The sequence below is a fragment of the Conger conger genome, chromosome 8, assembly GCF_963514075.1.
Source record: "Conger conger chromosome 8, fConCon1.1, whole genome shotgun sequence".
In the NCBI taxonomy this organism is placed as follows: domain Eukaryota; kingdom Metazoa; phylum Chordata; class Actinopteri; order Anguilliformes; family Congridae; genus Conger; species Conger conger.
The window spans coordinates 46,217,769-46,230,639 of NC_083767.1; the positions used below are offsets into that span (position 1 = coordinate 46,217,769).

Sequence of the window (12,871 nt, forward strand, 5' to 3'; positions counted from 1 at the left end):
GCAGCTGCCTGTGGAATTCTCATCTGGATAACTACAACACGCTCTCTCAGATGGAGGCATATGGGCATGACTGATGCAATACCTGTGAAAGAGGCAACAGGCCCCCTCCCTGTGAAAGAGCACACAGGTCCCCCTACCTGTGAAAGACAACACAGGTCACCCTACCTGTGAAAGAGAACACAGGTCCCCCTACCTGTGAAAGAGAACACAGGTCCCCCTATCTGTGAAAGAGAACACAGGTCCCCCTACCTGTGAAAGCATATGGACACCCTTCAGTAGGCTTCTGCGACATTTTCTGCCACCTTCCTTCGTCTTTGGTCCGACTGTCCACCTCCGTCTCCCGAACAGCTACGATTTCAGCCACAGGAACACAGTAGCTGCCTGCTGAAATATACAATACACATCCACCACATTTTAGAGACCCATCAAATTTTATAGAAATGTAAGGATCTGTAAATCTAAGCTGTACACTATTGTAATGCTGTTGACTACAGACTACCTGTATATACCAGAGCTGGGTCAATTATGTACTTGTTTTTGACTCAAATACTTTTATGTGCTCCACTGATCTTGTCAGGTGGAGCAAATAAACCAAGAGGAACACAAGGCAGGGTTTGCACTTTTTGATATTTGATTACATATGATTACATATTTGATCCAGGTCTGAAAAGCAGCATGCATCTATATGCATAGATACTAATGACATCAAATGTGAGTGTCTGAATTCCTGTGGAAACAAAACCGTTGACCATTTCATAATGCGCTTAAAAGTATTTGGATCCAAAACAATTATGTAATTCATCCAGGTCTGGTATATACTGCACTGTGTGCATAAACTAATAGGTGGTCTGAGATAAAACTCATTCAGAAACCTAAGATATAACTACACAGGAAGGGAAAGCATGGGGGTGGACATTACTGCTTAAAATGTTTGTCTATAATGATACAGAGACTGCTTATATAACATAAAGGCAATGATTTACTGTGCATAGCAAAAAACTAAAACAGTGCTCAAACAGCAATATACAAAAGGATGAATAATGCACAAACCACGGCTTCAGTGTCTAAGATCCATATGCGTAGCGCAGACGCGTGTCTTCTGAGGGCACTTTTCATCGTTTGTCAGTTCATACAGGAGGCTACTTTCAGACTGCATGCTAATGAGATCCTCGGTATCTGGAGCACAATTTGTCTTTGCTGCATAGCCCTTGCTTTCCCATATCCTAATGCACTTGTACATATGTGGCATTCTAAGGACAACCAATACACTGAAAAAAGAAAGTTCTAAGATCATCCGTGCATCTTTCTGAAGATGGGTACAGTGAAATTCGGTGAAGATGAAGATTATTCGTCCAGTGAAACTAGTGCCACATGTGAAACTAGCCCATTACGGCTCCCCCGGGCCGGACAAACTGAGCTCTTTGTATCAATTAGGGCTCAGATTACTTCATGCCAATAAAGTTTAATGTGGGGAGATGTGAGTATAAAGGGGTAATTAGGGCTGGGTTCCAGGCTCAGGGTGGGCTGGCTCGGCTCTCACCGCCGATTCGGGGAGGTGAGACGCCGTCGGGCTAATTACGGGCCTGGAGACCGCTCTGTGAAACACTGACGGAGATAAGAACTGGAGGTAAAATCACGACATTCCCGTGACCAGCGACCCCCTTGCCCCAATAGCCACTGTGCATACTTACGCTGGTCTCTGATCTGACACGAGCCCCTGTGGACATCGACCTTTCCCATTAGTAGCTCACACGACCCTGAATCGCACTTTCCGTATCGATCCACTTTATATAGTCGCTGTGGGGGAAACCCGAATACTCTATAACAGGAGGGAGAGGACGCTCTTCATTTCGGTTAAAGGCGAGGGACTGCCCAGCGCCACTGCAGGACACAGACAAGGTGAGGACAGGTAGTGCACAGTTCTCAGTGCAGGTATCTGTCTATCTATACAGGATCTTAGTGGTCCTACCAGTCCATGGAATCCTGCGTTTTCAAACACGGGACATTTCAAAATCTACCTTTCTATGAATTCACTTGGGTGCTGATAAAAAATAATGAAAAGAATTCCATAATATGCCAGCTCACAATAACACAACAAATATATAAATAATTTTATTATGAAAAACAAAACAAAATGTGTTGTGGTTCAAGTCTGGGTCGTCACCCACTGTAGACCTCAGATTATTTGCCGTTAGAGAATGTACTTTTTGGCTTTTTTTTCTGCGGAAAAAGAAATGCTGAATCCTGCATTAATGCAACCACTGAATCAGTATGAGTCAGTATGAACAAACAGGGAGACAAGTTCAATGGGTTTGTGTGCAGCTCACATTTAATCTCATGACAGTATCCATTACCTCTGCTCGCTCAGACGCATACACTAGTGTGGCTTTATGCACTGTTATGATGTTAGTGTTTGGCAAACAGAGCTCAGAGAAAGAGAACAGCTGCAACTGGGGAATGAAATGAGGGCCGTGGGGAGAGAGGGAGAGAGAGAGAGAGAAAGGGAGAGAGAGAGCAGGAGAGAGAGAGAAAGAGGGGGAGAGAGAGAGAGATGCTGAGAGTGTTGATGAGATGAAACTGAGTCGGTAGATCACTCATCAACAGGCAATGCCTAATGCCGTACAATCCCTATAGTATAACTGACAAACCGTCATCAGTGGTGCTAGACTTTTTAATAATCAAACAGCTTATTCAATAGGTGTTGAACAAAAATAAAGACTTGATTTGTCATATCAAGCAGTCATTGAATTAATCTGTAAACGCCACTTATTCTGGTTGGAGAGCTTGCTCTGGGTACGCAACCCAACAGACTGGAACACTAAGGGACACATGAGATCACATCTCACTGTGCTGAAAGCTCCAGACCACCGGTGCAGTAGCCTAGCCCACTAATGAAGTCAGTAAAAAATGTAAATCCCAGGATGGCTTGTGCTGCAATTAGATGAGGATTAAAGTGGAGAGAACCTGACTTCCCCCCTCTTCCCATTTCACATGCCGGCCTTGTTGCGGAGCCGCATTGCACTGCAGTAATCCGCTCAGCACAGACACAGAGGCTGAGCCTCGCGCTTCGCCATGTGAGGGGTCCACACAGAACCGCTCCGCAGGGCTACAGGGACCAAGGGCCGGAGGTCAGGGTCCACCAGAGAAGCCCCAGGCCTCAGCCCGCGCCCACGGACCGGAGGCATCGGTCACGCACAAGGTGAGAGTGCCGCGTCCGGAGACAACGGCATGGACCCTACCTGAATAAAAACAACATAACATTGTGGCGTGCCGTGGTGGTGCACGCATGGCATCAGTTCCGTGCAGTTGAACACCCAGGAGTTTCGCCAGCACACGAGGGAGTGGCATAATTGGCTCGCCGCTCTGAGGGTGGGGGGAGGTACTCAGAAGGGTCTGTAGGATCGCTGCAACAGCGCCCTGATCGCCTCGGAGCCACGGTCGTGGGACTATGAGACGATGCGGCTTGTAGAAGGAGCAATATCTCTCACTAGATCTCTCCTGGGCTGCTGGGGGATGGGGTCGTAGCGGTGTATCCTTAGATAACATGGGCAACTGGCATAGATAGGGGCTACCAATTTGAGAGAAGAAATGGGAAAACAAATTAAAAACAAAAAAAAACATTAAATGCAGTGAGGAACCGTGGGCACAAAAGGACCTGAGCATGCAGGTCACAGCACCGTTGTTCCACAGTCGGGGTGGGGTGCGGAGTCAGCATTCTGCATCCCATAATGCACAGGAGGATGCAGATAAAAGGATAGCCTTTGCTCCGTATTACTGGATAAACATCAACCCTATTTCTCAAAAGCACGCTGCTGGACCGTAGTCTTGCCAACGTACTTTCAGGCTGAAGATAATGCTAGCTTACTGTAGATGTTTTAAATGATAGCTTAAATCAGCAATACCCTGGTGCAGTATAGGGGAATATCTGGCAAACATTCAGTGTGCAGCACTGCTCAAGCCTACACCCACAGAGGACCTTAAACTCATAACCCCTTTATTGCCAGAGTGGAACCAGGTTCCATCCCTGGACAACAGTATCCATTCATGGCTTTCCAGGTATGCATCACCAGGGAAACCATTTTCTCTGCAGTTACTCTCCACTTATTAGCTATTAGAGATATTAGCTAGATTTTATTTTATTTTTTCAATTAAAGTGGCAGCAGAATGGTCAAGCGGTTTAGAAAAACCTCCTGACCACAACCTAGGTTCAAAACCTGGTTGGGAACGCAGTCATTGTATTATTCATCAACGTGCACCACGAAAACGGCTTCAAACATCACATACCCCATGGAGGGACTGTTGGGTGACCTGCACACGACCTCAATCGAAGGAGAGTGACGTGCCCTGTGCTTTAAAATGGAGTCCTGAGGCTCCAGTGTCTGGTAGCCGGAACGTACAAGGAAGGAGGGTTGTAGTCAGCATGGACATTCCCACCTCATTGAACAAAAACAGCTGCTCTGACCAATCAGGCGTCTGTTGCTTCCCAGACCAATGACTGTGCAGCTCAGACAGTGGACGACACAGTGGTGACTATCCTTCCCCAGTGCTTTCTGGCAATATTTCAGAATTCCAGAATATCTTTGGGTGTTTGGCCTCACGGTTTCTAATTTCAAAATGAGGGGATATCTGGTAGCGCATCCCACTGTAACGGTGTACTGACCTGTCCCACAGGTAGGCACCACAGGCTGGCCGAAGGTTCTCTGAGAGATGAGTCTTCCACTCAAACTGAGGATTGTGCTTTGAAGGGAACATCTTAGATACTCTCATTTTAGAATGGAAATGTAAAGTGTAAGACATGGGGGTAAAATCCAAATGTGAACAGCTAAGTAAACAGGGTCCAGTAATGATCTTTAAAAAAAAACCCAATTGCAAACAGCACCAGCCTTGGGGATAAAGCAGTGGGCATCGACTAAATGTGCAGTATATTTTAAACCCAAAATGCACTCACACAGGCGCTGCCAGACCAGGCCCATAATGAAAAGGCACTTCCAGTGTAAAAACATTTATTTTGCTATGCATGAAGCGGTACTAATATTGATCAGTGGACCGATGGTGAAAAATAGAGTAGTAGAATAGTGTAGAGGACAGTGCAGGGTAGGGGCACTCAAATCTGGCCCCCGGGGGCCAACAGGACAGGTTTTCATTCCTCCACTATTAGGTGAGTAATGTCTGACCAATCAGTGACATTAATGGACAATCAGGTATAAGAGAAAACCAGCAGTAATACTACCCATAGATATATAGAAAAATATCGAAAATACGATATCATATTATTTCAAAAATATAATTTAAGAAATCTTAGATATTATATATTTAAACCCATTTCTTCAGATGAAGGAATGGGAAGTGTGATAAAAATAAATTATGTTTAAAAAAAAAGGACCATTTCTTGAAATACAACATTAAATATTGAAATACCTTCATAATGGATATTATTTTCCACAAATGGAACATTTTATTTCACCAAGATATTCATCATTTTTTTGTACATGTTCAAACATAAATGGGCAATGGCATCTAGGTGGAAAGCACTAAAGTATGGCAGAGTGAAGCTTACACTACTGTGAAGTGAAGCTTGCTGTCGGATGCCATCACGCTAAGCACAAGAGGGGGGATGGAGAGACGCCAACAGCACTGTATTTGATGAGAGGATGGACACCACACCACATTCTCATTTTTCAAGTTATCTATATATCATGACAGGAATTCTACCTATTGGTATGGTCTCAGTGGTTCTGGTTTCAAAATGAGGGGCTATCAGGCTATCAGGGGCTATCAGGTAGCAGGCCCTGCTGTGAGGTATCCGATCCTGAGTGCACCAGCGCTGGCTGAGGCCAGTCGCCTCACAGGGCAAGCCATGACTTCAGTCAACAGGGCTGTCTGAAGTGTCCTCGGACACCATGGCTTCTCTGCTAATGGAAGCAGAGTGGCTCGTATGAGCTTCAGAGGAGAGCACAATATGCGTCTCTGTTTTTACAAAGTGATTGAAGATGTTCCTGTGACAGGAAACACCTACTATAACAACTGGCCTTCCAAACTGGGACAAAAAGCAAGAAATGTGGAGAACTTGAACTCGAAAATGTGAAAATGAGAACCCCATCAAATACAGGGCACACAGGCACACTGCAAAAAAACAAAAAATAAATCTCAACAGGTACTTTTATCTTATATTGAGACTTAAAATCTTACTTTTTTGCTAAATAAGACAAATATATTGCCAATGAGGTAAGGCAGTTTCATTTGTCAAGAACACAGAAACTTAAAAAAGTGAATATTTTCTACTTGAGAGAACATAAATAAGATCTTAAGTCTTGTTACAAGCTTAAATGGCTTGTTAAGATTATTTTTTGCAATGCACTTCAAACTACTCTCCCTGTCACACCGGCAAAACTCCTTCCATAGTGTGGAGAGAGCAGCCTACCTGACTCTCCTTTGGGCCTGCTGAGAACTTTAGAGAGGCAGAATCCTGGAGAGAAACAGCAGGGTTACTGTTGTACTGTCAGTGTAAAACCAGTACCACACACACACACACACACGAGGCATGTCAGTTATCTTTCAAATTTATCAACTGCCGACATTAATGGAACACTAACAATCAACTCCAGAAAACAAACAAAACTGCACACTCCATTCCTAGCTGGAGTAGTTTTCTACAACTTGTGTGTTTGTTTGTGTGTGTGTGTTCACTGTAGGTGGTGCTAGGGGTGGTGGGGAGTCTGTATCTATGTCTGGTGGCTGCTTTGCTGCTTTGATAGGGTCTTGCATCATTTGATTTCAGAAAGATATATACTCCAGGAGAAGAATAACCTTCTAGATGATGTGCTGAAACTCATTTACCCTTTGAGCTGATTGATAAGGTTATATCAAAGGCTCCATTCATCTTTCATTGGCTGAGATGGGAATTTTGGTAATACGCACAGCGACTGCTCAGAGTTCACTGGCCTCACGCCCGTGTACTGGAACAGACAGAGATCTCCTAGCTGATTGCGCTTTTCTAAATCTGAAAGGAATAAGCTTGATACCAAAGGCCAAAGCCCTATATTTATTTCTTTTGGAGAAAGACAATATCTACTTGGAGTGATAGGAGGGAGACACTGTAGCAGTACACAGAATGGAAAAACAAGATGTACGGCGTATAGGCTCAGTAAGTGTCCTTCCTCAGAGAGAAATGTTATCAGAGGAGTTTCATAAAATAAAAATGACTGGGTTGTATGATTGAGGTTGTGAAAGGAATCAGACCTGAAGTCCATTGGTAAATTAATAGATATATATATAGATGAGCAATATAACCACATACAAGAGTATGCGCTTAGTCACACATTAGTCCACTTAAGTACACCTTCAAAATCACCTGTCATTGCCTAAATACTCAACTCTTTATTGAAGAAATATACAGGAGACGTACTGTTCAAATTTGATTACAACATAAATAAATAAATTAAAAAAACTCAGCTATTAGCTACATGTTATGTAAAAAACCAAGTGGGCTCAGATTAACAATATTTATTTTTCCCCAGATAGCTTGCCATACACCTCTATATAGTTTTTTTCCTAAAAGCGCAGGTCAGTATTCCACCCATACAGAAAATGTGCATACTGCATGAACAATAGTTATTTTAAAAGACTATTGTACAACTTCTTTCACAATTAACAGTAGGGGACTAACAACATCCTTTCTTGCTCAGAGTTGTTGTATGCCAGGGATTTATGGATAACATACACCTTTGTCCAGCTAGATCAACAATGGGTTTATGACTTATAACAATCTAAACCCCACCAGGAGGCATCGGTTTAACGATCTGTAATTACTATAAAAAGAAAATATGTTTCTATTTTTTCATCAGCAGATGGTCAGGATGAATGCCATGGTTTTTTTTGGTTTTTCTTTTTTGAATGGCCTGATTCTTACAAGAATAAATGTAATTTGCCAATTGTTAGATTTCGGTGTTTTTCAAGATGTAACAGCTAAAAAGTTGACACGCAAGTTCTGCTCCTATTCAAATGCATATCCCCACAATCACCCTGTTTTTCCCCCACTCTATTTACATTTCCTTTCCAGGCGTTGATTTGAGGTCTAGGTGCCGACAACCATTTGTCTGCACAACCATTTGGCCTAACCAGGAAACCTGTCAATAGACATTATCATATCTAAAGGAGTGTTTTGTCACAATGGATGAAGCACTTCCTTTCAGATACTGATATAAACTGTGTCATTCCCAGTAATGATTGTGTAAGATTGGTGAAAGCTCAGGAGAACGTGCACACTACCTGGAACCACAAATAAAGAGCTGAACTTGTCTTACACCCTCAAATTTCGAGTAACGACTTTCTTTCCTGAAACGCGATTTGTACCAGCAGCGAAACAGTTATAGTATTGAAGAAGATACAAGAAGTTCTTCACAATTCAGCCTTTCCGACACTTGAACAAGACGAATGGAAAAGGCATAAAATGCATGCACTGTCTGGTCTACTTTCTTGGGTTACATAAAGCCGGTCTACTTTCTGGTCTACTTCCTCAGGTTCCATAAAGCTGGTCTACTTCCTCAGGTTCCATAAAGCTGGTCTACTTTCTGGGGTTACATAAAGTTGGTCTACTTTCTGGGGTTACATAAATCTGTGGAGCACAGAAGAGAAAAGGGAACACAACCTGGAAATAGTTTAGTTCAGGGGACTTCAAACTTTTCACAACAAGGGCCCAAATGCCAGCTTCTACAATTTACCCAGTATCAATCCCCATATAGCCCACCCCAACAAATTATCCAGTATCAATCACCATACAGCCCACCTCAACAAATTATCCAGTATCAATCCCCATACAACCCACCTCAACAATTTAGCCAGTATCAATCCCATATAGCCGACCCCAACAAATTATCCAGTATCAATAACCATACAGCCCACCCCAACAACTTATCCAGTATCAATCCCCATACAGCCCACCTCAACAATGTATCCACTATCAATCCCCATACAGCCAACCTCAACAATGTATCCACTATCAACCCCCATACATCCCACCTCAACAACTTATCCACTATCAATCCCCATACAGCCAACCCCAACAATTTAGCCAGTATCAATCCCCATATAGCCCACCCCAACAACTTATCCACTATCAATCCCCATACAGTCCATCTCAACAATTTATCCACTATCAATCCCCATACAGTCCATCTCAACAACTTATCCACTATCAATCCCCATATAGCCCACCTCAACAACTTATCCAGCATCAATCCAAATCCACATACAGCCCACCTTGCAGTCAATCATTAGCCAAAGAGACATACAGTTGATGTAGCAGGGGACAATCCCGCCTGGAACAATGTGGGGTTAAAGGCCTTGCTCAAGGGCCCAAAAGCTGCACTGATCTTATTGTGGTTACACTGGGGCTTCAACCACAAACCTTCCAGGTCCCAGTCAAGCAACTTAGCAAGTAGACTATAGGCTTCCCACACTGCTGGCCTTATTGGCAGGTCCAGGATAATGCCCTTTGGGAAGGAATGCGGCAGGCAGTGTGGTTAGAGAAACTGTTACTTTCAGTCTTTAATTGCATGTTTTCATTGCTATTACTTAACTGCTGTTTTCATCACTTTGTTTAATTACTGGACATGACCTGTGTTGTTGGTGCTTGCCCTGAGAAAGATGGGATGTCCAAAATTGCTTCAGGATGGAAAGTATGCCACATGCAAGTCAATGTCAATCTCACCTTGACCAGGTTACCCTGAGTTAATCAGTAGTAGAGACAGACAACTTGAGTACACACATTCCCATGTCCATGGGGATCTTAAAACTACATTAGAAGAATAGAAAAAAGTGTTTTAACTATTGTATTTGTAAGGTTGTTTTGTTTTATTTTTGTTTTGATCTACACAAAATCAGCAATGATAATAATTAAAACAAATTGGTCACAAGCCTGGGTTGCGTCAGCCTCTCAACCCGACGCACCCCTCTCCCTCATCATGCAGTGTAACCGCTCAGCTCAGGTCAATCTGGAAAATACCAGTCAGCCTTACTCCCACACCCTGAACCGACCTCTGCTGATCATGCAACATGAATACTGGCTCAACCACTTCCACCTCTATCAGTGAGAGAGAGGACTCTGTCTGCTGAGGAGTTAGCCAGCCATGCAGGCCTAAACTACTGCTAATCCAAACAGCCACAGGAGGACCTACGGAAATACCCTATGGTCAAAATGAACAGGAACATCCATGCAATTGTGCTCCCCTCTGCCTCATGTAGTGATAGTAGTGTGTTAAAAACAGGAAACGGTAAAATACAAATGAAACTTGCAGGCTCTGGTTTTTCCCTTTCTTAGAAACTATCTTGAAACATCAGGCCCCATGTGACCAATGCTCATGTCTACGTCTTTAAAACATATTGAAACAGAAAGGAATTAAATTAAAAGTGCATCAATTATTCATAAATGCATCAAATATTATTTTTGAGTGCACACCTTGGATAATTTTTATTCATTGAACAATGTTGTAGGTCAAGCCCCTTATAAAATATTTTTTAGTCATTTCAAACTATTCACAACCAGCTGTCAGGGCTGTGACACAACAGTGTTTCGAAATGAAAAATCTACAATGAGAGACCAGAAGAGAGGTATTCCAATTTACACAAACACACCTCAGAATCCATACCTCTGTGCACACCAAGGAACCGCATTTCAATAACTATGAGTACAACAGGCATGGCACTGTTTAACAGACTGGCATGAGAGTAAATATGGGTTTACCTTTAGCACTAGCAAACAATTACACTGATGTGTTTTAGTGTGTGTACTGTGGTGATGTCACGGTGCTACGATGGGCCATTAATCGACAATCCCTCCTCAAATGTAGAGGACACTGACAAAGAATCTGTTGAGTCGAACCTGGCCTCAGACAAAGGGGATTATTCTAAAAACTTAATTAAAATCAATAAACACATCGCTGGAGAAAACTGGACTCGCTTTCTGGATATTGTTGGTATGAACACGACACACTACCCAATTTGTGACAGAGGGCCATTTCAATGTGAATATGAATTTACACCAGCAATCTAGTTTAATGATTGCCTAATATATTGCTGACTCACCTCTCCCTGCATATTAGGCTTTTAGTTAGCTCCACAGTCTTGCCACAATTATTTATTTTACAACTGATCTACACAAAAGGTGTTTAACTGAAGTGTGGGTAGCAATCAACAATTCCACACAGCAAACTGTGACGATATGCCTGCTGCTTTTCTCTCAAAGTGTTTTTTTTTGTTAGTTTTATTTAGTAAACATTGTCAATCATTAACAAAACATTTACATTTTCTAAAAATAGGACTTCAGAATTCTTGGATGCAATAGATATATAAGGCTTTAGTCATGATAGGTTCCCTTAACATTTCGAAATGTCAAAATAGTAACCATATAACAATAATCTGCTATGAGATTGGTTGAAACGCCGGGCAAGTCACGAGTCTTACACGCGTGGGCTATGTTGGTCCTCCCATAAACCCAGGCCAGAAACAGCCCGTCCCGTCTATGAGAGTTTCCACTGTACTCGTTTCATGTTCATTACTACTTACAACCAGTCAAGTAATAGAAGACTACGGACACAGATGTACTGTATGCCTACAGTTGTAGTTTAATGCTGTCACTGTATTCAACAGTACATATGCAACGAGAGAATAGGGTAGTACGTAGGCAAAGTTGAAAGGGAAATGGCAAAGCTACAGTAGCAACGTTTCGTGGGTTCACAGAATCGGGTTACTGCGCGTTCACCACAAACCTAGCAGGATGGCGTGACCGCGTCCTCGGCCCAGCTGTCAACCAACAAGGGCAGCACAGAAGGGCTTTCACGTGCTTCCAAAAAGGCCATTATACAGCTGTGCCGTTCACTGTTATTGAACAAATATAAACGTAGCTAACGATGCACGTTTTTACATAATCTAAATTCTCGAGATAAATTGTTATTTTAACTAAAGAGCAGCGTACCACTGAATGACCCCCCTAATTATTCAAACCGTACATTTAGGGCTACAAAATGTCTGCATATGGACACATGCATGAAAAATCGCGTATATTCTACTGATACATTGTACCAAGTCAACGGGTTTCAGACAATGGGGGAAATTCCGTTTCCAAAGAACAATCATATCCAGACATTTCCAACCATACAGGGAGAATGCTGCCGTGCGTCACTTGTTTATGTGTCGCTCGCAAATGCAGACATAGCTGGCAATCTAGTTTTTGCCTGATGTGCAACATAATACACTTCAGGCACAATAGATACACTGCGAACAGCATTGACGTTTTGCATCTAATTTCCCGATTCATAACTTACCAACTTTGAATGTACTGTGTATGCTCCCAGAGACGCGTTTTTTCTTGGTCTGTATCTCCTTCCATGTTAGTAACGCACGGGTTAAGGTGACTTCAAAAACCCTGTTTTTCAGTAAGAGCTGAGATGACAATAACCTTGGCTGTTTTTCCATGACTTCGCCAGTAAGTCACAGCGATTGGGAAACTGAAGAATAAAACATATGCTATCTGATACCTCGCATAGCTACATTAACTGTCCTATCAAGCAGTTGAGGCCGGACGTCCACATTTGCAAACAAAGCAGCTGGCGGTAGATTCTCTGTTGTGTAGCGGTTTCTTAATTTGCAAAGGAGGACAGTTTGAGCTGTACGTGTGTCGTCATCGCGTATGCTAATCTCGTTATGGGGATTTGTTCGTGAGGAGGCACGTCTCTGACAGAATATCCTCGTGTTTGTAGCTAATCGTTTTGTTGCTAGTACAATCTGCACTGTAATGTATCTGAATTCAAATATCGTTTTAAGTATTTTCAAATTCGTTTTTACAGATATTAAATATTAATACTTAAACAAGCTC

At 42.7% G+C, this 12,871-nt stretch overlaps 1 protein-coding gene across 2 annotated transcripts in view; it reads right to left on the minus strand.

Moving 5' to 3' along the window:
- Nucleotides 1-12,625, minus strand: part of LOC133135765 (ceramide kinase-like) — a 36,385-nt gene extending 23,760 nt beyond the window's left edge. Inside the window, exons 1-2 of one of the 2 annotated variants that reach the window (XM_061253030.1) lie at nucleotides 12,321-12,625; nucleotides 250-384 (exon numbers count right to left, since the gene is read on the minus strand). In XM_061253030.1, coding sequence (XP_061109014.1) covers nucleotides 250-384; nucleotides 12,321-12,471 — 286 coding nt within the window. In that variant the 5' untranslated portion in view covers nucleotides 12,472-12,625. Of the gene's footprint in view, nucleotides 1-249; nucleotides 385-1,050; nucleotides 1,640-12,320 lie in introns of those variants that run through there. The other variant, XM_061253031.1, reaches the window with a different exon arrangement.
- Between the last annotated feature and the right edge of the window lie 246 nt (nucleotides 12,626-12,871).